Below are 27,674 nucleotides of genomic sequence, written 5' to 3' on the forward strand. Positions count from 1 at the left end.
ACAAACACATTAACATCACTAATTAATTAATGATTGATTGGACATGCAAAGTTAAATTTTGCTCCTGGTGGTGGCATTCCTGGTAGTGCACTCTAGCCAGCAAGAGTACTTTCTTCAGCCCTCCTGTAATCTTAATTTTTCAATTTTTGGGGAGCATGACTTTCATTTCTCCCTTCCTCTCACATGGTCTGCCCCCTGTTTTGGCATCTGGCACTACTCCTGACCCTGTGCCTTGCTCAGCAGTAACCCACAAACCCCAAGGCAGAGTTCCTTCTCATATTGTAAGGCCATAAGCAGGTCAGCATCAGTCCCTGAAGGGACATTTCTGCAACAGTCTGCCTGTGTGCAGATACTGGGCTGAGTTAGACAGTAGTCTACAGGCTCAGACCACACAAGTGTGTATAAAAGTGTGCCTACCTGTGTGCACATGTGTTTATATGTGACTAGCCAACACAGAGCCTCCTACCCTAGCTGCACAGCAGTGGACCTTATCTTAGAAGGTGTATACCATTAATAATCACTCCCTGTCCATTTTAACAGAGAGTAGAATGAGTGGGGCTCAGGTAGTGAGACTCGCTTGTGGCAGACAGCCTTAAACTAGGTATTCTGAGAGATCTGCACTGGCTCCCGGTCAACAAGAGAATCACCTTCCGGCTCCTCACCCACGCGCACAAAGCCCTACACGACCAAGGCCCGAGCTACCTCAACAACCGGATCAACTTCTACACTCCCAAGCGCCTCCTCAGATCAACCAACCACGCCCTCGCCGCCGTCCCCCGCATCCGAAGAGCGACAACAGGAGGAAGATCCTTCTCCTACCTGGCCGCCAAGACCTGGAACTCACTCCCGACCAATCTGCGCCTGACCCAAGACCACCTCTCCTTCAGGAAGAAGCTCAAGACCTGGCTGTTCGAGCAGTAGCGGCACCCCTCCCCTCCCAGCGCCTTGAGACCCTACGGGTGAGTAGTGCGCTCTACAAATGACCTGATTGATTGATTGATTGATTCCAAAAAGTGAACAATTCAGGTGGACTAAAAGGTGGGGAGCCCATTTCTAATGTTCTTTCTGGCTTCTCGGTAGGAGCAGGTGCTTACTGTTACATCTGTTATTTAATTACGTGTTTGGAGGCATTTAAATTATCTAGATTGTTCAAAACATGTATGAAATTTCTACTAAAGGATTTCCTGGTAAACCTGTAGGAGTTTTGTAGCCCTAAGTCAGTGGCCTGTGACTGTGAGATTAGTATCTCTTTTATTTTCCAGATGCTTATTGTATACCAACAGATCACTGTGAATCTGCTTGGGTGTGGCTGGATAGAAAAATGAAGTGAATAAAGACGGTACTTACATTTTGAAAAATGATAGATCATGTGATTTAGCTTTGCCAGATTCTTTAAACATCCTGTAATTCATATATCCCTTTAAGTAATATTTAAGGAGATAATACTGGACAATACACGGTTTTTCTACCATTGTTTGAATGTTTTCTTGAGCAGAATGATCCTCAATCCCTCAGGAGAGTGTAAGACTTGCCCAGAACACCATAAAAGTAATGGAATATTTTATTACCCTGTAAGACACTCTGGCTTTTTAGCTATTTTGTGTGATACTTGCATTGTAAAGTGTACCATTTAGCGCTTTAATTCAATGTTTCCTGGGGCAGAACTCAACTGAAAAAGAATATTAAAGTGAAGTTAACGTTATATGGGGGTAGAGTGTCAAGAGGGACAGTTAATGATAATTATATAACATAACACCCAGAGAGGCATACATGTTAGGGTATTAGCCATATTTTCCACACTGTCAGGTACACGGATATAGGCACCCACTGTTTACAACATAAACCACAGTGTAGCGTCCTCTGGCAAATATGTAGAAAACACGGTAGCTTCAAGGTCAGTGGAAATGACATTAACAATATCTATATTCAATTGACTGTATTGCACTAGCAAATGATTCAAACAGAAGTTGGGTTGTATGACAATACAACGCGGTTGTTACACCGCACTACCATTACAACCCGGGCTTTACAACGCAAGTCGTTACCACGACTTGCGCTGTAGGGTGCTGGACTTAGGAATAGTAAAATGTACTATTCCAACACCAGCCTACGTACAGTAGGGAAGGCGTTGTAATAGTAAATCTATTATTCCTTAGCCTAGAGCGCCCTCCAGCGCAAGTCGTGGTAACGACTTGCGTTGCATTGCCCGCGTTGTAATGGTAGCACGGTGTAACAACCGCGTCGTAATGGATGTTGCCCCAGAAGTTGTCCTATATTAAATGTAAGTAAAGACATTTAACTTCTTTACAGTAAATCCCAACAACACGGAACCAACATATTGCCCCTACTGCTCAACACATCCTCGGCGTCGGTCTGAGGAACTTCGGTTCCGACTCCATCTTGTGTTTCATCGCCATTTTGTCTTGCCCTCACACAGGCAGCTTGGCGAGCCGAAAACTCTTGCCCTTCGTACCACTGCGCGATAGATAACATCTCTATCCTTGCAGTAGAGTAAATTCCGGGAACCAATACGGTTAACAAATCCCACCTAAAACCTTATTTAAAATCTGTTAGCCTTCAGTATTCTTCTCCCCGACTCACTAATCCTTATCCAAAGGTGTCTGGTGGCCTTTAGTATACTTTTCCGACTCACTAATCCTTGTGTCAAACCATCTGTTGGTTTTCATTGTCCTTCTCCCCGCCTTGCGCGGCCTAGCAAGGTGGCCTTCTGCAATACACAAACATGTCTACCACTGTTCATTAACTTTGAGTCCATATAATCAAATCTTCTTGTGGAGTTAGTCAAAACATAACATAGGGGGTAGATTTTGTAATTGTGTGACGTCTTGTTTGTTAGAAAATTGTAAACTTGTCATTGGTTAGAATTTTGCGCATAGGGAGTGTTCTCTTACCAATGTAAAATGATATAAAAGTGTGTGAGCCACGGATTTAAGTGGCAGTCTCCTGACAACATACCATTGGTGTACTTCTTGGATAACTGTGCATAGCTGCCGCTAAATAAATCCTGTTGTCTACGCTTAACAGAGTGTCCCGTGTCTCTGTACATAAAGGCAGGTGAACTCGGAGATTTAGGCGTGACCTGCGCCGCTGGGCCCTTAAAGGTCCGGTTCTTCAGCTCTTTGTATCACAAGAGATCTTTGATGAAGATGCAAAACATTGTACCGCAGCCTCACCTCCCTGCACCTCACAACCAACGCATTGCATCGCTTTGCTTGCGCAACACATCTTAGGCACGGACCCTCGAAATGCTCCACAAACCCTAATTTAAGGTACTTTGTTCAGCAGCCCCAATCTGGGTCACCATAGCCGGCCAGAGCTCCATCACGGTCGCAATGAACTTGTGACTTTACCCCAGTCTGGTGCAACCAGATATCCACATTTGCTGTTTTGTCCTTTTTGGGGCTAACCTTTAAAATTGCATATCTTCGGTTCTACTGATTGGATTTATGTTGCTTTGGTTGTGTTTCATTTATTAAAAATTACTTTATTATTCTAATTTAGTGTGGGATTCTTTTCGTGTGGTGTGTTCACTTTATTACTGTTTGAAGTATTGCACAAATACTTTACACGTTGCCTTTAAGTTATGCCTGACTGCTCTGTGACAAGCAACCAGAGGATTGAGTAAAGATTAACTTTGGGTTTGCTAATGTCTCACCCAGAAAAGAATTGTGGTTGCTGCTTTACAAGGGCTATTTCAAAAGAACAAGGGTCCACAGCTTAGAACAATTTCAAAAAGAATAGGATAACATAAAGACCACAATCGGACGATATGTACAATTCTTCTTCTACCCAGCCGGGCAAAGAATTTATTTTGAGAGTGTTTGACAGGGAGTCAATTCAAATATTACAATATCATATCAAACATAATAGTGTTTGAAGTAAGGCACAAGCCTGTGCCGTACTCATCAAGATAGAGAGAAGTTGTGAAAAAGGGTGCAGGAGAAAGAATAGTTTACATCAGGCAAAGGAAGAGTTGAGCAAAAACAATGGTACTGCTTTCGAATTTAGATTTGCAGTATTCCCTTTAGTAGAACATACAATAATGATTCACAATAGTGACATACATTTCTACTATTGTGAATCATTATTGTATGTTCTACTAAAGGGAATACTGCAAATCTAAATTCGAAAGCAGTACCATTGTTTTTGCTCAACTCTTCCTTTGCCTGATGTAAACTATTCTTTCTCCTGCACCCTTTTTCACAACTTCTCTCTATCTTGATGAGTACGGCACAGGCTTGTGCCTTACTTCAAACACTATTATGTTTGATATGATATTGTAATATTTGAATTGACTCCCTGTCAAACACTCTCAAAATAAATTCTTTGCCCGGCTGGGTAGAAGAAGAATTGTACATATCGTCCGATTGTGGTCTTTATGTTATCCTATTCTTTTTGAAATTGTTCTAAGCTGTGGACCCTTGTTCTTTTGAAATAGTTGATACCCATGGTCCAAAGCCATTAAGTGGGTTCCCCTTGTTAAATTTAAACGCTTTACAAGGGCTGGCACTCCAGTCATCCAACAACCCAATTTCTTACAGGCTCTTCTGCTACACTGGCTGCTTAGCGGCACATCCTTCAAATTCCAAACCAGGTAATTTGCATGATTAATTGGAAAGTTCTTTTATGTACCTTGTAGTTTCAAATAGTTGGCCCTGAGCAAAGTTTACAACTTTTACAGTGAGAAATTCGTGGTTAGTGAACTTAATCAAACTTTATCTGTGGGGTGAAGTTTCTAACAGAAACAGGCATTCAAGGAAATCCTTTTGCCAAAAAGTAGAATTTGAAAGATTTACCTCCTACAAAGGACTTGCTTTTCATCAGTTGTTTTTTGACCTTCACAAACTTTGTTGTTGAAGTTTAATTTTTTTCCCGCATAAATCCAAAAGCAAAAGCTCACAATTTCATATTCCCCTACAAAGTAGGAGAGCCTTTTCAATATGGGTCTTAAAAAATAAATTGGGCAGGCTGCAGAAAGCATTGCACAACTGAGACCAGGCTGTACTGAAACTTCCAATGAATCCACAATAATCCATATGCTACATGGCGAGTGCCATGCTTTATACCTTTCTAATGGCTAATGCTGAACCTCTAGTATATAGAAGGCTTTAACTTCCCAATCATTTTACCAGTTCCTTGGGTGACATTGACGGTAGTGCAGTCAGGGTGTATTCTTACCTTATTTTGAGAATTTCCACGCCTTTAAAACCTGGGACATTTTTATAGGCCTTCACCATCTAGGAGAGACATTGACAAAGTTATAAATCCATTCAGTATCTTTTTTAACAGCGCTCTGAGTTCTTGAAATATTATTTCTAATACATCACCCCTGAATTCAGCTCTAATTCTGAAGCATGTAGAGACTTGCACATGATTATTTTGTAAAGACACTAGTAATGAGTAATGTCTGCAACTAATGGACCTGGGCTAAACAACATGGCAGTCCTGGCAATGTAAAACAAGCATTTACAATGCAACGGTTTCGCCTTTGCAAAAGTTTGAGCTATTGGCATTGTAAATGACAAACTTTTTATTTATGTGTTGGTTTTGAAAACAGATAAATAAAATGGCATTGTCATTTACAATGGCAATAGCTTAATCTCTCGCAAATGCGAGACCTATTTCATTTTCAATGCAATAGGTCACGTATTTACGCAAGTTTGTGCTATTTACATTGCAAATAATTCCCACTGCGCAGCACGCAGACCCGGTCTGTACCAAGGGTTTTATTTATATAGCGGATGGAAACAGGTGGGAGGGGGGGAACGCCAACTATTTTACCCCCTCACACACATTACCAGTAACGACACTATGTGAACCTTTGCAGAGGGGCTGCCAACACAAACACCATGTTGCGTTTTCAGCAACTTTTAATTATGCAGGTGATTGTATGCCAAATCCTTAAGTATGCATAACAAAGCGCGGCCTCAGAATCATAATTCCTGACGAGATGTCAGCAGAGCACCAATACTGGTCTTTAAAAAACAAGGCCATTACTAGTCAAATAGCATTTGTGTCGAGCCAAAATATGAAGGTTTCCAGAATGCAGTAGCTAAGAGCGGTACACAATAGGAGTGAGCGTGAAATTTGAGAAACGGAGGCTTGTTGGCCTCATAATAAACTCATTTTGGAGGTCTGGTGGCACATCATTCCTGAAAACTGCTTGCTTTCTGTGCAGCTACTGCTACCAATGAAACAACATAAAAGAGGAACTGGGTAACTTAAGATGTGCCATTGTTCAAAGAGAGACCAATTAAATGGACAAGCATATACTTTTATGATAATACTTACTAGTGGCAAATGACATTACTAACGCGATCCTGCATAATACTACCTGCATGTGTACACATTATGGAGAGTAAGTATTGGTAATAAGCAAAGGTGGATTGTGTCGGGAACTATCGCACACCCCACTGACACAAATACGACAAGAAGCGGGGGGGGGGGAATCAGTCGTGTCCTAGCTCTCTTACAGATCCTAAACACTGTCCCAATTATGTAAGCATATCGCACTATTTTACGTAGCGAGAGTTGTCTTTTTAGCCCATTGTAAGATTATCGAACCATTGCCATTAACACGGGTGCCTTCAGGTAAGGTGCTCTTGCAAACAACAACGGGAATTCCACCCCCCTTAGAATGACATGGTACAGTGGCACCATTAACAACCCTTTAGGCTCCACCACGGAAATTGTTTCAGGGCTTAGGTCTGCCTCTCTCATCTACCACTTCCTGTCATATTCACAGCAAATATAAGCAACCTTCTATGTATGGCCCCTGCACACACACAGCAAGCACCATGAGAACCCACCGCGTCTTGGCAAAGCACAGCAAATATGTGCGCCAACAGCTTGTGCCGGTTTCTTGGTTACTTCTTATATTCAGAGTAGGGCTACAATAATAATTTCCTTCAGCCTGTGTACACCTCTGAGTGGATACGCCCCCTGCCCACCACCGCCCCCATGGAGAACCCAGATGTTTCCTCCTTGAAGGAGTCAGTGTGCTCGCCTAGACACGTAGAAGAGGTGCTTCTTGTGGTGTTGTCACGAGACTACGAGTCGGTGAGGTTGATAGCTTATCTGAGCAGGCGCAGGCAGCAGCATTCAGTCCTCACTGCCCAAATTGCGCAATATCCGAGGCCGGAAGGGCCTTGCCGGGGCGAAGAGAAGCACGGCAATCCCCTCAAGCCGCCATCAGACTACATGGCCACGGAACCTCGTCGCCCAGCCCTTTACCTCACGATCCCCGCACGTCCTGCTGGCTCCTCCGTTTCTCTTCCAGGAACCTCCAGTTGCTTCTTTCCAACGATCGAAATGGCGCGACTCCAGCGGGGACGAGCGTGAGTCCAAAAGAGCGCGTCACAGTAATGGGCGCGCGCGCACTGTGGCACTGTACCGCACTTGTAAGCCAATGTGAGGCGCTTCCGGGGAATTAGAGGCGGAGCGCCAATCCAAGCTGTCCTGTTAACTGGATATAACTGTGTGAAAGTTGTACCCCCGTTAAAAGCCGGTCTTAAACACGTTCTACTGGAATAGGCAGAGTGCTTTACGCTAATGGCCTCACAATAAAGGCTCCAATGTAAGCAGGTACGCACACACAGCTGCGCATACGGGCTGATTTTTAACATTTTTGACTGATTTCGGGTTGCACCACAACCCCATTTGTAATTAAAAAAACACAGCCAATACGACTAAAAATGAAATATAACAAGCATTTGCAATGCAATAGGTCTCGTATTAGGAAAGTTTGAGCTATTGGTATTGTAAATGACAAATTTTTTATTTAGGTATTGTTTTTGAAAATCGCGAAATTAATAGCTTTGTCATTTACCATGCCAATAGTTATAACTTTCGCAAATGTGACACCTATAGCATTTGTAATGCAATATGTGTTGTATTTACGTGACTTACATGTATTGATATTACAAATAACAATGGTTTTTAATTTTTTTGAATAATTAATACTTAAATAAAAGTTATTGTAATTTATAATGGCAATAGCTTAAACTTTTTTAAATAACATTTGTGAAGATTATGTTCAGTGTATTTTATTGTGACGAAAATCCAAGAACATATGTCAAATATTAACATATTTTTGTTACATTTGTAATAAAGCTTGAAACATTGAGATAACATATTTGAACCAGTTGAATGGTTGCACAGATTGATGCTGTGGTGGAGCTGAGTGATGCTGTATGCTATGCTGTGTTTTGTTTTGTTATGCTATGCTATGCAGTTTTGTTATGCTATGCTATGTTTTGTTATGCTATGCCATGCTATGCTATGTTTTGTTATGCTATGCTATCCTTTGTTATGCTATGCTATGTTTTGCTCTGCTATGCTTTGTTATGCTATGCTATGTTATGCTATGCTATGTTTTGTTGTGTTTTATTATGCTATGTTTTGTTTTGCTATGCTATGTTTTGTTATGCTATGCTATGTTTTGTTGTGTTGGTATGCTATGCTGTGTTTTGCTATGCTATTATGTTTTGTTATGTTTTGTTCAGCCATGCTATGTTTTGTTTTGTTAAGCTATGCTGTTTTGTTGTGTTTTGTTATGCTATGTTTTGTTATGCTATGCTATGTTTTGTTATGCTATGCTATGTTTTGTTTTGCTATCCGAAGCTTTGTTTTGTTATGCTATGTTTAGTTTTGCTATCCTATGCTTTGTTACGCTATGCTATGTTTTGTTGTGTTTTGTTATGCTATGCCATGCCATGTTTTGTTGTGTTTTGCTAGGCTATGCGTTGTTATGCTATGCTATGTTTTGTTATGCTATGCTATGTTTTGCTCTGCTATGCTTTGTTCTGCTATGCTTTGTTCTGCTATGCTTTGTTATGCTATGATTTGTTATGCTATGTTTTGTTATGCTATGCTTTGCTTTGTTGCGTTTTATTATGCTATGCTTTGTTTGCTATGCTATGTTTTGTTATGCTATGCTATGTTTTGCTGTGTTTGGTATGCTATGCTGTGTTTTGCTATGCTATTATATTATATGTTTTGTTATGTTTTGTTAAGCCATGCTATGTTTTGTTGTGTTTTGTTATGCTATGCTATGTTTTGTTGTGTTTTGCTAGGCTATGCTTTGTTATGAGATGTTTTGTTATGCTATGCTTTGTTATGCTATGCTTTGTTTTGGTATGCTATGTTTTGTTATGCTATGCTTTGTTATGCTATGCTTTGTTATGCTATGGTATGTTTTGTTGTGTTTTGTTATGCAATGCTTTGTTATGCTATGCTATGTTTTCCTATCCTATGCTTTGTTTTGTTATGCTATGCTATGCTGGTGAGGGTGAGTGAGGGTGGGTGGGTGAGGGTGAGTGAGTGAGGGTGGGTGAGTGGGGGTGGGTGAGTGAGGGTGGGTGAGTGAGTGAGGGTGGGTGGGTGGGTGGGTGAGTGAGTGAGGGTGAGTGTGTTAGAGCGAGGGTGAGGGTGAGAGGGTTGTGAGGTTGTGTATCGTATGCTTTTTTTGTTATGCCATGCTATGTTTTGTTATGCTATGCTGATGAGGGTGTATGAGGGTGAGTGAGTGAGGGAGAGTGAGGGTGTGAGGGTGAGTGAGGGTGTGTGAGGGGGTGTGAGGGTGAGGGCGAGGGTGTGATGGTGTGTGAGGGTGAGAGGGTTGGGAGGGTGAAGGTGAGTGAGGGTGTGTGAGGGAGAGGGTGTGTGCGGGTGAGGGGGTGTGTGGGTGAGGGTGAGGGGGGGTGAGGGTGTGAGGGTAAGGGTGTGTGAGTGTGTTATAGGGGGTGTGAGGGTGAGGGTGTGAGGTTGAGTGAGGGTGCGTTAGGGTGTGTGATGGTGAGCGGGGGTGGGTATGTACACAAAAATCAATAAAAATATGTTGAAATAAAAAAAATAAAAAACTGTGACGGTCTGCAGGCTGCGCAGGGATTCACCGTAACTCAAAAGCCTGTCACCGAGGGTCCCCTGTGGACTTTTACTAAATGCCTTCTATAAACCGTTTTATGAATTATAAAGCTTGAAGTTATTAATGCATTATTAAATTGACCAGGTTTTAATACCTTCTCACTTGTGGCCAGGTTGATTTACCGTTCATAATTAAAACACAAATGTGGCTGTGAACCTCCAGCTAATGGGCCCGTCTCAGTGCAAATGACTTATTACTTTGATCAAGGCAGAGTGCTGCAAGTGCTTGGGTTACTGGCCAGTACATGCACAGTATGATCGATCCCGCCGCCATAGGTCTTGGGCTAGTACCGTGGGCCTTAAGCATGGGCAATGTTGTGTGGCTAATGCACGCCCCCTCCTCCCAGTCTCCGGCTGGCCCTCTATGCGTTTGTAACGGTTCTAAAAGTGAACGGGATGGCGATTCCTGTGTGCTGGCAGCCCTATGATGTCAGCAGCTTCACGATCGAGTGCGACATCTGCAAGGACTGGTTCCACTGCAGAAGAAGACCTGGGCGAGCTAGGGGTTCGGGGAGGGCGCCGGGGCTCAGGATAAGACCCAGCGTAACTAACCTCCGCTTACCTGCCGGGATCGACGTTTGAGCAGGCCGCTCTGCATGCGCACATATGACACAACAGTGCTGTAGTGAATGTTTTGATTGCTGTTTTCGCTTCAAGGTGTTTCTTGTTCACACTGGTGGCTGATTTAAATTTCACATAACTGGATCTGTGCACCTATTTGCCCTCTCATTCTAACTTCTGAGTGCGAGTTGTACCAAAGAGTGAGTTATACTTGAGAATGTGGTCCCACATTACTCTTCTGTGAGTCATGTGATCCCACGACAGACCCGATCCCACCTGCGCAGGTGAGCTGCTGGCACACACTGGATAAAATGAATATCACATTGATTGGCAGAGCAGCTCGTCCACGCTGCTCGAACGCCTCCGTTAGCGAGCTTTAGTTCAGTGACTTACTGTCTTCTTTGAGTTTCTTGTTGCTCAAATGGGTGTGTTCTGATATCTATTTCCCTATTTGTTTCATTGGGAAAGTGTCACGCATAGTCGTTGAAATGTCACTGATAATTACACGGAAATTATGAAAATGTCACACAGCAATCTGAAACCATGCCAGCTATCCCTGTAGCATGGTTACCGGGGAATGTTACCTCGTCCCCATTAAGCCAGTGAATGGAATGTGAATAAAGCAGTTATCGGACAGAACTAGCATATAAATATTTAAAAGGAGTGCATGACTGCTCGCCTTTCAAAATGTTTGGAGTGTTGCATTTTCTGTAGGTTTAGACCTTGAGATTACCCCCTCCCGCGCCCTTTCCTTGTTATCACCACCACAAGTCGTCATCCACTTGAATATCTGGAGTTCACGCTATCAGAACCCTCACACCACCGGGCATCCAGCGCACACCCACCGTGCTGTTCACCCCCCCTCACAGCGCTATGCTCAATAGCAGCCCTGGACACCCTGGCATCTTTGAAATTACTGTGTACGCATTGTGTCACTGAACAAACACATGCACACTCAACACTGCACACTTTCAAGGCTGATGCAACGGTGTACACAATGTCACCTCTCCCACTGCACAACTGGACAGTCAGTGTACAGAACCGCCTTTAAATAAAACCCATTTGCACCTCGAAAACAAGTCCATCTCCTCCCGTTTCAGCTGGCTCTTGGAAGAGGCACAAAGGAGAGGGGATAAGGAAGGGGTAGGGCAGGAGGCTTTAGCAAGCGCGGCCACACGAAAGCTAAAAGTGAAAGTTTATTTCACTGCACTTGTGACTCCTCTCCCCCATAGCCACCTAACCTTACATTTAAGACCATACAGTGGAGTAACTGTTATATTTTAATGGCATTTCCCCATGTGCGTACCGGTAACCACCGGCTCAAATTATGCCCCTCTCCAGGTGCCTGCGTTACGCCCCTGGGTCAACAGAACCCCGAAAGCCTGGAGTGTAGACACAAAAACACTCAAATAAGTTGTAAAAGAAGAGACGCACGGTAAACAGCGTAAATTTATAGACCTCCTGCAGAGTAAATTGTGCTTGCTTTCTGGACTGCTCCCATGTGTTTGGATAGTGCAGTTGGAAAGAGCATTTGGTAATTTGTTGCAAAAAAAATAATGTTTTAATGCTCTGTGTCCTGTATTTTGATACTAGGCACCTCATAGTTGAATGGTTTTGGCATGGGCCTTTTCAGGATATGAACGTTAATGCATATTAACACACCCAAAACATTTACGCTTTGAGTAGCATATATTTTGTAGAAGAGGGACTGGGAGGGAGATAGGGGGACCATTAAAAGGAAGTGGGTGAAGAGCAAATTAAGGTAGATAACGTTTACTGCAGAAACGTGTTTTGGGAGTTGGGGAGGAGTGCTGTGTCTGCCTGCTGTTACAGTGGCGGCGCTGGTCTGCTATCTGTTAGGAGTTGTCACACTATTTTAATTTAAGCGCGGGGAAGTACCCGAGGACGTGATTACATTCTTCTTAAAGTTGTGCCTTGTTAGAAATGACAAACAGGATGTTCAGTGTTTTTAAGAATGTGCTTTTATATATTTCCCATAAAGTATGAGTTTTTTTTCTTCATTTACCCATGTGCGTACCGGCAGATACTAGCCTAAATTAACCCCCCTGCAGGGGCCTACATTAGCCCCTGTGTTAAGCTGATGAAAGTTAAGTGTATGCCGGCCTAGAGAGTGTACCTTGGTGACACCATGGGTGTAGAAAAGAGCAAAACACTTGCAGAAATGTGTCCATTCTGAATGGATTCTAAGTACGTACATGTATGACATTTAGCTTGGCCACAATGCTTCTTGCTATCACATGCCTTTTGTTTGCTACATTTTTAGCCAACCTTCAAATGGTACTGTTTTACACAATGTCTTTATTTTTGGTGCGCAGTGTTCCTTCCTTCGACATCATCCACCCTAAGGGCGTTGGTAAAAAGGAAAGGAGAAAGCGGTTCGTAAAGGCGAGGACGGGGCAGTAAAGGCAGAGTAGGCTGAAAAAAAGAGAGAGATGGGGGGGGGGACAGAGTGTGAAGGGAGCATGGGGCCGAGAGAAGGAGTGGGTAAGGGAGGAGAAGGTGTTGGAAGGGAAGAAGTAACAGGGAGAGAAGAGCCGAAGAAGAGGGGAGAGCATGTGTGTTAGGAGGAGAGGGGGAGTGTAAAAGGTAAAGCATGTGGGAGATACCTTGGATGGTAGGACATTGTTAAAGGGTGAGGAAGGTGGGAGGATGCAAGCGAGTACGATGGATGGAAGGCTTGGGCTGTGTGTGAGGGGGTCGTCGAAGGACAAGTCAGGGAGATGAGGCAGAGGGAGGAGATGGGAAGGGAAAGCCGGAAAGATGGGACTAAACAGGTAGAAATGTGAGAGGACCAAGAGGAGTCCGACAGGTGAAGGAGCAGAGAAAGCGAGTGAAAGTGTGGAGAGCCTGCGTGAGAGGGTGTAGTGTTAGAGAGTAGGGAAGAGTAGAAGTGCAGACGTGGAGAGTGGAGGCGTGGGGGGTAGCAGTTTGTGGTACAGAGCAATATCCACAGTTAGTTAAGAATTAACAAGCTCTTGGCATTGCTGTGGGGGGCGTGGCGGGAGCGCATTGCTCCAAATGGTGGGTTGTGACGTGGCTGTTGTTGTGCTGAAACAGTTTCACCGACCAGAGGCTTGGAGACCAGAGTTCGAGTCTAGGCGTTGGCTCAACGTTAATCTCCTAAACTACTAATTTAAATACACAAATCTCGGGAATCGACTAATTAAAAAATAAATAAATAAATAACAGCGATCTCGAAGTGTTGGGGTTAGGGAGAGACGAAGTAAACAAGCATTGGCCGTGAAAGAGACAGGCCTTGAAAGTGCGGCCCTGAGACTTGGTAAAAGCTTGCGAGAATGAGAACAAAACAAGGAGAGCAAGGGATAGAGAGGAGGCGGGGCGGGGCGGGGAGCAGAGCCGGGGAAGTACATGCGAGTCATGGCCTGCGGCCGTGAATAAGTGACGGCTCAGGATCGGGCCGGAGTGGTGCCGAAGGGTGTGAAGGATGGGGGTGGGCGGGGAGCGTAGGGACGGCTCAGAGGCCTGAGGCAGAGCGCACCATATGGAGAGGGAGGGGGGTGGCAGTGGGATGGTGATTGATGGGCGGGGCAGTGCTGGGGAAGCCTTTGATGTGGCCTGGCGGCCGTGGAGAAATGCTGCTGGCAGTGGGAAGGCTGGGCTGGGCATGCTCGTCCACGAGGAGTCACATGACTCTCTCGTGCACTGTCCAAAATCCGCCGAATCCGCCTGTTAGGAAAGAAATTTTTGGGATTGACAACAATAGGTTCGAGTAAACTCGACCTAATAAAAACAAGGCCAAGGGAGAGAGGGAGGGCGAGGACAGGGGAATGAATGAATAGGGGTGGGATGGGAGTGCGTGTAGGGATTCGGGGGCGTGTCTTTCGTGCTCTCCCCTTCCCATTGGCTGGAAGGTAAAATTCCAGCCAATGGGAAGAGGAGAGGGCGGGACTTAAAAAAAGACCCAGAAACGCCCCCGAATCGCGTTTTCACGGGGAAAGCGTGATTGACAGCCAATTTCTTCCAATGGCTAGCCTCCATTTATGGAGCTAGCCAATTGGAGACAGAGGCGGGACCAAAGCCCCATATGTAGGACATAAGATTTCGCCCTGGGCGGAGCAACTGCTACGCAGTTGCAACGGCCAGGGCAAAACCTAAAAAATTTACTTGGTCCAAATGAGACGTTTATGATGCTATCAGCTTTGACAATGCAGTTCCAACTTGCTTCGTTTATTCTTCCTGCAGTGCTAGTCCACTGGGTATTTTCCATTCCTAGGCCCTGATTACAAGAAACGGGCTACTTCCATTTTGAGTGCAAATTTCCATTTGCACCTGAAACTGGATTCCATTCCAAGTTGGTGGTACATTTTTTTATTTTTAGCAGAGTTTTATATAGCGCGAACTAGACCCAAACCGAATCAGGTATCAGAGCGCTTTACATAGCACCAGTTACGTTACATGAGGACACACTTTCATTATAGGCACGGGGAGATTAAGTGATTTGCCCAGAATCACAGGAGTTTTTGGCGTCGTTACCGAGACTCGAACCCAGATCCCCAGGTCCGAGGTCGAGCGCCTTAGCCGTTAGGCCAACTCCTCTCCCTCTAATCGTGCGTGTACTATTTGTGAATGTGCACATTATGTACCCCACAGTATTTGCTACTTGTTTTCGGCAGGTAATACCTGGCAAAAATCCTATCGATAAATTGTGTGACATGATATTGCAAAGTTGTTCTCAAACTCACCCAATATGTTTCATTTTAGAGATATGTTCTTATTTAAATGCTAACCTCTCTTGCCAGATGTGAAATACTTTAAAAGGACGATGCGTTCACGCTCCACGGCTTTATTAACCTCAGAAATGCTAATGCGAGGGTTGTAGTGTGGAATATCAAATAGGGAATATCGAGTTGTCAGAATATCATAGAATACCGAGGGCCAAAATAGTGAGGGGTGAGTGTATATGTGGGAGTTTTAATGAATGATTTTAATGAAGCGTGGAGTCAAAACCGATGAATTTAATAATGTTACACTTGAAACTAATTGACTACCTTGTCTAGAAGTGTAATCAATTATCTGAAGTGGGTTTGCTACATCATTGTGTGGGACACCATTTATTTAACAATTGATGCAGTTTCAGATGTTTCTATTGCTCTATTTACTAAACCCAAGTCTAAGGATGATTTATCTAGAGAGGACAAATAGTTACAGAGTGAAGGCATGCCAGCTTATTAAATGATGATAAAGGCTGGTTACTTGTATATGGATCTCTGAATACAATAAATATACAGCCCTTAAGGAGTGAGGCATTACAATTTCCAATGGAGGGTACTTTTAATATTCAATAATTAGACTTTCTGAGTCAACTCATGTATGACATGAGACTAATACCTTAGACCTATGCAGTTTGAGACACTTAATGAATGAAACTGCAAGGTAAGAGAGAAAGAGAGCAACAAGAAAAACAGGACTATGAAGAAATCCTATAGGAGCTGGTTGGAAGGTAAATTAAAATGCCAAGAGAGGGAAGATATGCTGGAATGTATTAAAACATGTCCTGCTATAGTACTGGGAACGAGCAAGACAAAGAGAAAGACAAAAAAGAGAAGGGGGAACTGGAGGATGAAGATGGCAAATTCATAAATGAGCTGTTGATTTCAAGACCTCCTCTGTATTCAGATAGACCAGGGGAACCAATTCAGACTACTGTAGGGGTTGACAGAAATGGAACTGGAGACACTGCAACGGTGCACGCTTCTACTTAAGCTGTACCAGTCATTCAGAAGTTTCAGTCACAGTGGCAATCCCTAGTTTGAGTGGAGGCAAAGCACAAGAGAACCTGGTACAGGTTATCCCTGAAAGAACAGTGGTGGTTAAGTCACCTCCTCAGAAAGTCTGTTTTGGAATGCTTCAGGGAAAAGTGGATTTGAACAGATTATTAACATATAATGCTGAGGAAGTTTGGTATTTGGTAAAAGAAGCATCAAGACGTGCTAATAAAGAACATGACAAATTAGTAGAACTGGCTGACAAATTAGAAGTTGACTTTAGTAAAATGAAGAATGTAAAACACAATCACAAAATGGATTTGACACATGAGGAAATCAGAGATGGTCTAATTAATTTGAGTGCCCTGTTAGAACTGGCATTCTTGGAATATTTTCCCCACTAACATTTTACCTTCAATCCTCCTGTGTTGCTGACTTAATTTTTGCTGACTTTAGAACTCTACTCACTTTACCACTGCTAACCAGTACTAAAGTACTTGTGCTCTCGCCTTAAAACCTGGTAGAATTTGCTTATACCCAATTAGCATATTTAATTTACGTATACGTCCCTAGTAAAGTCATACTACATGTGAACAGGGCCTGTAAATTAAACGCTACTGGTGGGTCTGCATAACCGATTGTGCCACCCACTTTAGTGGCCCTATTTTATTATTTGCAACCTTTATTTATATTTTGTCAAGCAAAATACGATAAGAGACAGTAGAACCAGGTAGGTAAGTAAGTGAATAAAGAGAACCCTCTGCTAAAAGTACCATGCCATGTACAGTTAAGCTTCCAATGGAGGTAGCACAGGGAGTAGGAGTAGAGCAATCCAGCCGATGTGGCTGCCCGCGGACAACATCCTCATTGGTGTGCATGATCACAAGACAAATTGCCGTCTCCTGACTGAGCCAGATTAGATGGGTCATATCCCTATTGGAGCATGATAATCAACTAGTCAAATTACATAACAGTTTCTAATTTGTTGAGGGGGTGTAAAAAGGACATGGTTAGAGGGGGGAGAAAGGTGGGGAGTTGGTCAAGAGAGGGCTAAGGTGAATGGGATGTGTGGCCTGTTGGTTATGATGTGAGCGGGAATTGGAAGGGTACCCGAGTGCCTGAATGACCTTGCAGAGTGCAGCGAGAAGGAAACTTGGGAACCGTTAGCACCACAAATGGGAATAACTCTAAAAGGGTGGCATGGGCCAGGCAGTGATCACTAAGCATCAGGCTGGTTCCACGTTCCAAGTGGAGCAGATCGAGGGAATAGGCCCCAGATGAGAATGTCCAATTTCGAGTTCTACTGATTCTAGAAAGTCAATCCAGACTCTGTCAAAGACTTCTAGTTTATCATTGAGCTTATAGGTAAACTGTGCAAAGGCCACTCTGTGGAGTTCATGCAGCCATGCGGCATATGTGGGACACGTGAGTTGGTTGCAGTGGTTTAGGATACAAATGTTTGCCACTGTTAATACTGTGGGCTGTCGCCTGCAGGAATGGAAGTCCATGTCAGGCATATCATCGATGTCTTTAGAAAGGCAAGAACTGCCAAGGGGGGACAGCTGAGGATGAAGGCATTGCGATGGTATCCTTACCATGTTCCAATAGGGACGTATTAAGGGGCAGCTCTACAGTACATAGATGAGATCACTTGCATCTTCCGAGCAACTCCAGCATTCACTGTCAGGCAGGAGACCCGCTTAAGTAACCTTTTAAACATGTCTCAGGCCTGCCATTGCAGCCTGGATGTGCAATTGTACACTGTCATCTCGACCTTACAAAACACACCTTTTGTCAAGTCCAATCCTACCTTTTTAATACATATAAGTCACCCCTAATGTAGGCCCTAGGCAGCCCAGACAGCAGGTTGAAGTGTATTTAATTTAAATTGGACATGCACTTTTGAGTTTTACATGCCCTGGTTGTGAAACATTGATGAATCCATTTTCACTACTTTAAGGACCACCTCTCCTATGGGATAACATTGGAGTTACCATATCAATTTAATAAGTTGTAACTTCCAATTAAAGCCAGGTAGACAGGTTGAGTATGGTGTCTAAACAATTGTAATTAAAAGCCTTCTTTATTCGTATATTCAGATTTTTTATCAGAATTTTGAAATTGCATTGCCCTCAAAGCTCCCGACCCGCAGCCTCATCAGAGCCGCCACTGCATGATGCATCCTCAGCACATGCTCTTGCATCACAAATTCCTCATCAACTGCAGCCTTTACAATGATGACCTGCTCCCATCACAGCCTTGCAGCTCCTTTGAACTGATGCATTTCCCTGACTGCACAACGCATCTTCAACGCTAGACTTTGCATCATAAGCCCTCCTTCGACTGAATTCTCGACAACGACGCAGGACCTTGCATTGCAGCCTTGCATCCCCTTAGAATTACGCATTGCTGCGGCTGCACAACAAATCTTCGACGTGGGACCTCACAACGCTCCACAACCAGGATTTAAACATACTCTTGTTCAGGAGGCCTAACTGGGTTCCTGTAGCTGGCCCCACTCCACCATGGTCTGCCTGAACTTGTTACTTTGTCCGGGTCCAGCACAACCAGATATCCACAGTCGCTCTCTGTGCTTTTTGGCGTTATTTTCACTAATATCTTTAAAACTGCATATCTCAGGTTTTATTGATTTTATTTTTGATGTTTTTGTCTTGTTTTAATTATTAAATCTTACTCTAATTTCTAATCTAATGTGGGATCTTTTTTGTGTGTTTAAATTGCTGGATAAGTACTTTATGCATTGTCTCTAAGTTAAGTCTAACTGCTCTGTGCCAAGCTACCGGAGGGCTGAGCACATTTTAATTTGGGGTTTGCTTGTGTCTTACCCTCACAAGGATAATCATTATTGTATGAGTGAGGTTTCACACCCCAAACCAGTAACCCAATTTCTTACAGGCCCATATTAATGATCTAATTAAAAAAACACAAGATTGGTATGATTTGAAGAAATATCAAGAGACATTGAAAAAAGGGACAGAAAAATAAAAAGAAAACCAAAGGGAATAAGGGAAAGGTGGCATGTAATATAGCAAGTGATTCGGAGGAGGGACACATTCACTGGCTGACATTTTTTTACGGGAAGTTACCAGGGGCATGGGGGGAATTTGGAGCATGTCCCATGGACAAGGGTAGATCTGTATGCATTTACACATAACTTTACAAAGTTGAGAGACGATCCAGCACAGTGGTATGATGAGATCCATAGTTGACACACATTTCTCTGTTGTTATACAATGATTTAAACACACTATTTGATATTGTTGTCCCTATAGATTTATGGGTGGAATATAAGGCAGCCCTTGGATGGCAAGTACAAGAACCAGCTAAACTTGGTCCATACAATGCATCTGCAGCAAATGTAGCTGAAAAATACAAGACTGTAATTGAGTATTTGAAGAAACGAATTCCAGAGAAGGATATACATTGGGAAAAGATTATAAAAACGACACAGAAGGCCAATGAGTCAGTGCATTCTTATTATGAGAAAATAATGCAGGTATTTAGGAAACACAGCGGAGTTGAAAACCCCCCAAAAAATGCTGTTAGTGGTTTTGTTTTTGCATTAGTTTATAGGCTGAGATTAGCAATAACATTCAAAAGAGTATATTGTGCTGGTCGTCAAAGGGCATTGATGATATCTTGCAATTGTCAAAAAACAATAGTGATTATTTTGAGAAAAGGCTAAAGAAGTTGAAGGAAAAGTTGATGTTTGCTAAAAAAAAGGTCAAAGGATCAAATGGGTTTGAATATGAATTTTGTGTGAAACTTTATGAATGGGATTAATAAAATGATTCAAGGAGATAGAGGGAAAGGAATGATTGGAAAAGTTGAAATTGTTGTAGAACAGTACAGCTTGCCATTTTTATGGTCGAATCGGGCACTTGAAAGGGGAATGTAGGCAGAATCCTGAAAATGATTCAAGAGAATTCTGATCAAATTCAATAGGTACAGAAGGCATTGTAGAGCTTTGGACAAAACATGCAGAATATAAAAACATTTCTAATGTCAATGCCAACAACCTCAGTAATGCAAGAAATCATGAGAAGTAAAATGCCATATAATCCAGGTGTTCAGCAGAATGCTATGATTCTGACTGATGAGATGGCAGGAAACAGTTAACAATGACAGTGCCTGAAGGGTGGGCGGAAAATTGCTTGCACCCAGCAGTCCTGGAGGTAGACCAAAGTGTCCCATATATTGACAGAGTAGTCAATAGTCATCCAGTTGCATTTCTGATTGATTCAGGAGCTACCTGTTCTACTTTTTGTTTTGTGAAATTCCATAACCTATTCCTCTCTGGGGAGAGAAGACCAAGTTGTAGGGATGAGTAATAAACCAATAGTTAGTAATGTTATAGCAGATGTGCCAGTCAAAATAGGACAGATGGAGAATAAACATCACTTTATATTGTGTTATTCAAGTTCAGTGAACCTTCTTAGAAGGGCTCTTCTGTGCAAGATGAACTGTATTATTTATTACACACCGGATGGTGTTTCAGTAGAAATGCATGATGGAGTTTTAGTTTCAAATTGAGCTCGGAAGAAACAACAGTAGAAATGTACCCAGTATTGACTAAATAAGCTCTACCTCTGGATCGAAGACATAGAGTCAAATACGAGGTATGGGAATATACTGGAAAATAAATTAGATTAATTGAAACAGCAGGACCAGTCAAAAGCAAGATAAAACCAGATGCAATATTTCCTAGAACCAGGCAGTACAGACTAACTAAAGAGGTTGAAGATTAAATGAAACCTCTGATTGAGAAAGTGAAATTATTTTAGAAGTGATTTGTAGTTCTTGCAATTCTCTGGTGATGGGAATTATAAACATTAGTGGCAATTGAAGAACCATGCAAGATCTCTGAAAGATACACAGAATTGTGGTTCCTTGTTGTTCAATGTTACTGAATCCAACAGTACTAATGCTTCCGAAGCAGAATGTTATACATTCATTGACTTTTGCCAAGAGTTCTTTTCAATACCATTGCATAAAGATTCACAATTCCTCTTTGCATTCCAATTTTTTAATAAAGCTCTTGTATTATGCAGAATTCCAGAAAGGTATACAGAGAGCCCTTCAATTGTCTGCCAAATACTGAAAAAAGATTAGGAAAATTTAAAATTGTCATGTATTTCAGTCCTGGTTCAATATATCGATGATTTGCTGATAGACCCCAAGACAAAAGAAAATTGCACACTTGATACGATTGCATTGTTAAATTATGTAGAGTCCAAGACAAAAGAAAATTGCACACTTGATACGATTGCATTGTTAAATTATGTGGCTGAAAATTGACATATGCTCCCCCAACCAAACTGCAGTACTGTGAAAGACAGGTTGTTTATCGCAGACACCATATTGAAAAGGCGGGTGAGAAAATTCTTTAAAGAACATGTTTCTGGAAATTGAAAGTGCGTCCTCCAACCATTCAGATGTACGATAGGATGTTTCTTGGAATTATTGAGTGTTGTTGGAGACATTGAATTTCCAGACTTTTCACTGATTGCAAAACCTTCAGTGAGGCTAAATTTAATGATGTACATGATCCAGTACCCTTTGATGATGAGTGCCTTGATGCATTTAAGAAACTGTAAGGGAGAGTTTATGTTATGCGCTCGCACTCGGTATGCCTGATTACAATGTGATGTTTTACTTATTCTGTAATGAAAAAGATGGATGTGTGCTTTTGATATACGTCCAGTAGAGTGTCTTTCAGGAGTGCTGGATCCAGTTGCTGTAAGTGTTCCTGGATATTAGAAATTGGGTAGTAGGTTGACTGGGATATGATCCCTAGTCAAGCAGCAACCACAGTCAGGTTAAGAGGCAGGCGTACCCTAAATTAACCTGTGCTCACCCTCTGGTAGCTTTTCAGAGAGCAGTCTTAACTTTAAATTCAATTTGTAAAGTATTTGTGCAACACTTCAAACAGTAAACAGGGAATACTAGGTTAGAAATATAGCATTAAATTTAATAAACAAAACAAGACCAAAATGACAAAAATCCAATAAGTAAACTTGGGATATACTTTTTTAAAGAATAAGCTGTGAAATAGGGCTTAGAAGCAATAAGAGCTTACTTGGGGTATCTGGTAGCTCCGGACCAGGACAAAGTCAAAAGTTCGGGCTGACTGCGATGGAGCATGGGCCAGATACAGGGATCCAGTGAGGCCTGCTGAACAAAAGTACCTTGATCCTGTCTGCGTCAATGTCAAAGTTGTGGGACGAAGTTGAAGCGTTGTATTAGTTTTTATCCAAGCACTGTGGGCAATGCTCCGGTTCTGATCCACTCAGCAGCGAAAATGCACCGACTCCAATCAGCGAAGAGCTGAAATATAGAGATTCGGCATCCTCATTGCGGATGCCATCAACGGAGATGTGGTGACCTTGTGCAGTGGTGGTTTCCAAGACGATGCATAGGGGGCGATCCAAGCAGTGAGGGCGATGCGGTGGTTCTGGTCATGCAACTGGAGTGATGCGCTAGTCCCAATTCACACAACAGGAGCAATGTGCTGGTTAAGCAGAGGATGTGTGGGTTTTGCTAAATCAAGCAACATAGGTCTCACTTTCAAGGGTCCAGGACTAGGTGGCACCACTGGGCAGGGCAGACTAGTAGATGGCAGAGTTCAGGTGCAAAAGCAGGTAAGTTAGAAGTCTTTTATGTACCTGAGACTTCAGATCAGGGGGCCCGCCAGCTAGCCCTTGGAGTCACTCTGAGTTCAAGTGATGTAGGTCCAGTCCATCTCACTCACGCAGGGGAACAGCTGACAGAAGGGCTGGAGAGCAGGGCAGAAGTCTAGCAAAACAGCCTTCCAGCAGAGTGAGCGAAAGTCCTTCAGCCACACAGCAGTCCTTCTTCCATGCAGGGTCTTCAAAGGTCCAGAAGTGCACTGAAGTGGTGTTGTCTGAGGTCCAACACTTATACCAAGTTTTGCCTTTGAAGTGGCAGGGGACTTTAAATACATGCCTTTGAAGTGCACAGAGGTCCTCCCATCCTGCCCTGGCTCCAGACTTACTATAGGGGGATATGCAGCCCTATATATGGGGACAGAACACTTCCTATTCAGGTGTAAGTGAGGCTGGGTCCAGCTTCTCCCTCCTATCCTGCTAGGATGGCCCATCAAGTCACACCTAGACTCCCACTGTATGTGGCGCTCCAGGGGGAATACATAAAGTCCAACTGCCACCAACCCAGACATGACCAGAGACAGGCAGCAGGCACCAAATGTGTATAGTAAAAAATAAACACTTTCTAAAAGTGGCATTTTCAGAAATGTGGTTTAAAATCCGATTTCACAATAAATAGGATTTAAAATTAGGATTCTAGAGACATAAGATTTGGGGGACTTGATTTCACTGAAAACTAGGATTTTAAATTAGGATTCCAGAGACTTAAGACTTGGGGGTCTTGACTTCAGAATACATTAGGGTTTTAAATTAGGATTCCAGAGACATAAGACGTGGGGTCTTATCTCTTCCCAATTGGAAATGGCACTTATGAAATGTAATAAGGTAGGCCAAATGTTATCCTATAAGAGAGATAGACCTTGCGGAAATGGAAAATGATTTTGGAAGTTTTTCACTACCAGGACATGCAAAACGTAAAAGTACATGTCCTGTCGTTTAAATAAATTGCAACTTGCCCTAAGGGATGTCCACAGCCTACCTTAGCGGTGACTTATATGTTTGAAAAGTGAAGATTTGGGATGTTTATTTTGACAGGTCAAAATGGCAGGGTAAACTGCACACAAAGGCTCTGCAATGGCAGGCCTGTAGCATGGTTCTAGGTCTACTTAAGTGTGTGGCACAACAAGTTCTGCAGGCCCACTAGCAGCATTTAACTTGCAGTCTTGGTCAAATGCAGTGCACTTTTCTAGGGACTTATAAGTAAATTAAATATGCTGATTGGGTACGAGCCAAGGTTAACATTTTCTGAGGATATAGCACATGCACTTTAGCACTGGTTAGCAGTAGTAAAGAGTCTTAAGGCCAACTTAAATAAGGTCAAAAAAGTGGCGGAGGAAGGCAGAAAGTTTGGTAGTGACCATGCAGAGAGGGTCATTTTTCAACACTGGATGGTTGAAATCGATTGCAGCAATTTGTTGGGCAATTGAATAAAGTGAAAACATTGTGATGGGTCATACTTTGTCTATGTCCCACATTTAGTTGGGATTCTTTTGACAATAACAAGACACAACACATAACAAATAGTAGGTTGGAATAGTAAGAACAAATAATTCTTGCAGCAGAGAATATTGCCATTCAAAGTTGTAATGTCCTGAACTCAACAACACTGCTTCTGATCTCAGACAAATGTAAAGACAAGGAGAGTGAAGTTAATGACATATTGGAGTGTGAATGTATTGAATGACCGAATTATGAACAAAACCAAGACCAGCATAAAAGAAGTTCCACACACAGATTTTCTAATAAGCAGCAACAAGCTCTTGTGCTGATGGTGCATTTGGCAAGATAGATGCTTTCAGACGAGACAGACCAGGATAGAAGATTAAGAGCTGATTATGCTGTGTGCTCTATTACAGAGACACTGAAAGCATCCATCTTGCCAAATGTACCATCAGCACAAGAGCTTGTTGCTGCTTATTAGAAAATCTATATTGTGCCTATCTATACCAATATCCAGTATGGTTTTGCTGTTGTTAATGATTATGGGCAAACTGCGGCCGCAAAGAGAATTATGACATCCTCAAATGCTCCAATTAAAAAGAGTATGTACATATTATATTTGTTGGATGCAATCCAGAAGTAAATAGAAGTGGCATTTGTGAAGTGCATAGTGCCTAAGGCTGGCAAACATAGGGTTACTTTGGGAAATAAGTATGCTGACCAAATAGCGAGGTATTGTGCCTTGCAAGAAGAGTCAGTTGTCCAAGAGAATGAAACTGAGAATCTGACAGATGATAATACACAAGGCTCTAGCAATGTAAACTATTTGTTTATGGACCTAATACAGACTACTTTCAGTAAGCTAAGAAACCTACAGGAAGATGTTCCTGAAAAATGAGAAAAACAGATGAGAAACATTAGGCTATAAAAGCAATTATCAAGATTTGGATGGTAATTCAGAACAAAAATATATCCTGCCAGACTCAATGTTGCAACCTGTGTGCAAATATTTGCATAATCAAACTCATACAGAAGAGATAGGTTGGTTAGGATATTTCAGAAATATTGGGGAAACACAGAGTTTCAACATGTTGCAGAAGATGTATGCAGCTGTTGTCTGATGTTATTTAAATAATCAGGGTTAGAAAACTGTTAGAATCATGAATCACATTGGCAAATCAGAAGTCCTGTTAACAAGACTGCATGCAGACTTTAGTGAGATGCCACACTGCAATAGTCTGAACAATATCTTAGTAATTGTCTGTCTTTTCTCAAAATGAGTGGTAGCTTTTTCCACCAGGAAAGCATATAACTTTACAGATGTCAAATTTATGCTGAGGGAATAGATCCTAAGAATTGGTCTCCCAAGGTCTACTGAGTGTGATCGTGGTCTATACTTCAAAAATGAAGTGCAACAGATAGTCTGCACAGCTATTGAAATCAAGTAAATATTCCATCGCAATTGTTGACCACAATCCTCTCCTCTGGAGTCATAGAGCTATCAAATGGCACTGTCAAGAATAAACTGGCAAGGAGGAGGGCGCGCGACGCGGCAGACAAGATGGCCGCTCCCCCCTGAGCTCCGCGATTTCGGCGGCGCTTAATTGATGAAGGACCCGTTTTCAGACTGCGTTTTTGGGTGGAAACGGCTGTTTCTGGCATTGGAACTACACCCCTGCTACTGGGTATGTTTCTGGACTTTGAAATGCATTTTTTGATGTAGAAAAATGCTGAAATGATGATCCCTCGAAAACGGCCGCCATTTTGTTTTTTCTATTTCCTTCGTTTTTTTCAAAAAATTCTTATACTGCTCCTGCCTTCTGGATTTGGCTTTATGACTGTGGGGCATATTATCAAGCCTGTGCGATAAAATTATCGCCGCTTTATCGGCCGAAAACGGCCGATAAAGGGGCGATAATGGGCTTGATAATATGCTCTATGGAATTCCAATCGAAGCCCATGTTAGATGTGAAGACATCTAACATGGGCTACGATTGGAATTCCATAGAGCATATTATCAAGCCCATTATCGCCCCTTTATCGGCCGTTTTCGGCCGATAAAGCGGCGATAATGTTATCGCACAGGCTTGATAATATGCCCCTGTGTTTCTTCATTTATTAATGCAATTTTGAGGCATTTTGAGGCATTTTGAGGCATATTTTCCCTCCTTTATCCCCTGCTGGTTCCTGTATTTAACTTTTTACCTCAGATTTTCGCTTTCATTATCAGTCATTGGCTTCTGGCTTATTTTGGGATCAGCATACACCTTCTCTGTGCTGTTTTCTGCCTCCTGACGCATTTTATCCTTTTTTTAAGGGGATTTTTGCTTCACTTTTTGCGGTTCCTTTGGGAATTACTAGCCCACGCCTCAAGTAGAGCTGCCTTTCTTTTGTATTACGCTGGTCTTTTTAGCTTTGCAAGGATGGAGCATGCTCTCAATACCAAAGCCTCTAATGTAGCCTCTTCTACACGCAAAGATTCAGCTTCCACTGGTAAACGCCTCAAAAAGGACCCCCCTTCTCCTTCTAAATTCCCACTTCCTGTCACTCTGGAAGATCTCATGGACGAACTACGTCTAATCCGCCTTTTTATTGCGGATATTACCCGCTACCCTACAGAGATTGGATGATAAATGGTCCAACCTGGATAAGAGGGTCTCTGATGTCGAACAACAAATCAGTGATGCTCGAGACATTGCCACCAAGGTTGATAGCCTCACTAAAGAGGTTCAAATGCTCAAGAAAACCTCAGAAGATTTGGAAAATCGAAATAGGCGCAATAATTTGCGCATTTATGGTGTTCCTGAGAATTCGAAGGGGTCAGATATCATCCAAATTTTGAAGACACAAGTCTTACCCGTTGTTGGACTGCCCAAACATGTGGATGTGAACATTCAAAGGGCGCACCGTCTTGGCCCTAAGAACTCCTCTCCTTCCTCAAAGCCCAGAGGCATCATTGCTTATTTTCTCCTCTATTCCGACCTCATGACTATTTTACACTCTGCCAAACAACATAAGCAGTTACTATGGTCGGGTCATAAACTCTTTTTCTCTCAGGATGTCTCCAAGCAGACTGTTGCACGTCGCAAGGAATTTATGGACTTACGACTCACGCTTAGATCCATGAACGCTAGATATGGTCTTATTCATCCTTGTTTTTTCAAGGTCACGTATAAAGAAAGGACATTTAGTTCTCCCTCTACTTCTATATGGGTTAATGGTGCTCAGTCATCCTACTTTCCCCTTCATAGAGGTACCAGGCAAGGTTGCCCCC

General features: G+C 42.6%; 1 protein-coding gene across 1 annotated transcript in view; it reads right to left on the bottom strand.

The window, feature by feature from the left end:
- Positions 1-27,674, bottom strand: part of LOC144799010 (uncharacterized) — a 449,787-nt gene that overhangs the window by 211,360 nt on the left and 210,753 nt on the right. The window contains exon 5 of the mRNA XM_078670160.1: positions 5,200-5,258. Coding sequence (XP_078526286.1) covers positions 5,200-5,258 — 59 coding nt within the window. The remainder of the gene's footprint in view (positions 1-5,199; positions 5,259-27,674) is intronic.

Source organism: Lissotriton helveticus, chromosome 12 (assembly GCF_964261635.1).
Source record: "Lissotriton helveticus chromosome 12, aLisHel1.1, whole genome shotgun sequence".
Taxonomy (NCBI): Eukaryota; Metazoa; Chordata; class Amphibia; order Caudata; family Salamandridae; genus Lissotriton; species Lissotriton helveticus.